This window comes from Perkinsus marinus, assembly GCF_000006405.1.
Source record: "Perkinsus marinus ATCC 50983 genomic scaffold scf_1104296975426, whole genome shotgun sequence".
Lineage (NCBI taxonomy): Eukaryota > Perkinsozoa > Perkinsida > Perkinsidae > Perkinsus > Perkinsus marinus.
Window position 1 is genome coordinate 1 of NW_003200805.1, and position 1,291 is coordinate 1,291.

General features: G+C 49.0%; 1 protein-coding gene across 1 annotated transcript; it reads left to right on the top strand.

The window, feature by feature from the left end:
- Positions 1-88: 88 nt before the first annotated feature.
- Positions 89-497, top strand: Pmar_PMAR027122 (hypothetical protein; the record flags this gene model as incomplete). Its single annotated transcript, XM_002765662.1, has 3 exons — positions 89-207; positions 257-334; positions 377-497. The coding sequence occupies 3 exons, from the start codon at positions 89-91 to the stop codon at positions 495-497; spliced, it is 318 nt and encodes a 105-aa protein (XP_002765708.1).
- Positions 498-1,291: the final 794 nt, after the last annotated feature.

The window sequence follows — 1,291 nt, forward strand, 5'->3', positions numbered from 1 at the left end:
ACCAGGCGTATGAGTCTACTACTACTGCGTTACGAAATGGACGCGGACCATCGTTCATTATCTCCGCAAGGGTCACGCCGACGGAGCGATGCAGAAGCGAATTGCGGAAAAGCTCACAGCTTTGGATGACCAAATACCCGATGGCCCTTTTGAGTGCAGCCCACCCGAGCCGGCCTGGAGGGACATGCTCGTCGCCACTGTGAAGCAGTAGGGGGCCTCGAGCGTTGCTGAGAGTACCCAGCTGGGATTAACTCAGGCATGTGGTGGTCAGCAAGCAACCGTCATTATTCAACCGCACGAAGGTCTACGAATTGCATCGGAGTGCAGTGGAGGAGTAAGCCTTCTACTGTTGCATCGGGAGATGATTTTCACTCAGATTTCTCCGTGCATTTTACGTGTTATGGTCAACAACAGTCAAGGCAGAGTTGTTAGGGAATTTCATACAACCGATCAAGAATAATTTCGAGGAGGTTCATACGGCGATAGATCCTCCTTAATCGTCTTCGCCTCTTTTAGATCTGCGAAGTCTTTCGAGAGCCTCCCGTGCACCCATCGAATAATCGATTATCAGAACCTGGGATGGGCTTCGAGTTCGTGCCAATCTTGAGTCGGGCATTGGAAGGCATCAAACAGTTCCATCTGGCCACGGCGGAAGATGAGCAGGCAGGGTATTCTTGAGTGTTCTCGTAAAGCAGGTTGGTCTGCAGGAGTCTACACTTCTCGACGAGCAAGGGTGTGAAGATTTACTGCTCAAAATATCAGAGGCTGTCGAGGCGGTGAAAACGATGGACTGGTAAGCAGCGCTTCGGCATTGAGTCGATCAGGGGTTGCCTCCAGTTACATCAATAAGACTTCCACTGAAGATTCTGCGCGCCCGCCCAAGGTTTGGTTGCCATGGTTCTGAGTGATTTCCGAATCGCTGGAAATGTTTCTGTACAGTTTTTCGTTGCGTTATGGCTTGTTGGTCTTCGCGCTGAACTGATACAGACCCTCGATGAAATCTTTGCTTGCCACTCTCACTATCGACTTATCAATTTGAAGTTCCACTTTCCACTATGTGAGAGAGTCCATAACTGATCATTCTCAAGTGTCTCGCTCGGTGTTACTGTTATTCGCACTCGAATGGTAAACACTCTAACAGCACGATGAATCAGAGCTTAGATCCTTTGATTCTCTCGTGAGTGATGGGCTTGAGTTTACTCCAGTCAACTATGAACTGTGTTACTGATGCTTAAATCCATAACCTCCTTCACCATGGGGATCCTTCCTCCGCGAAAACCAAGAACAACAA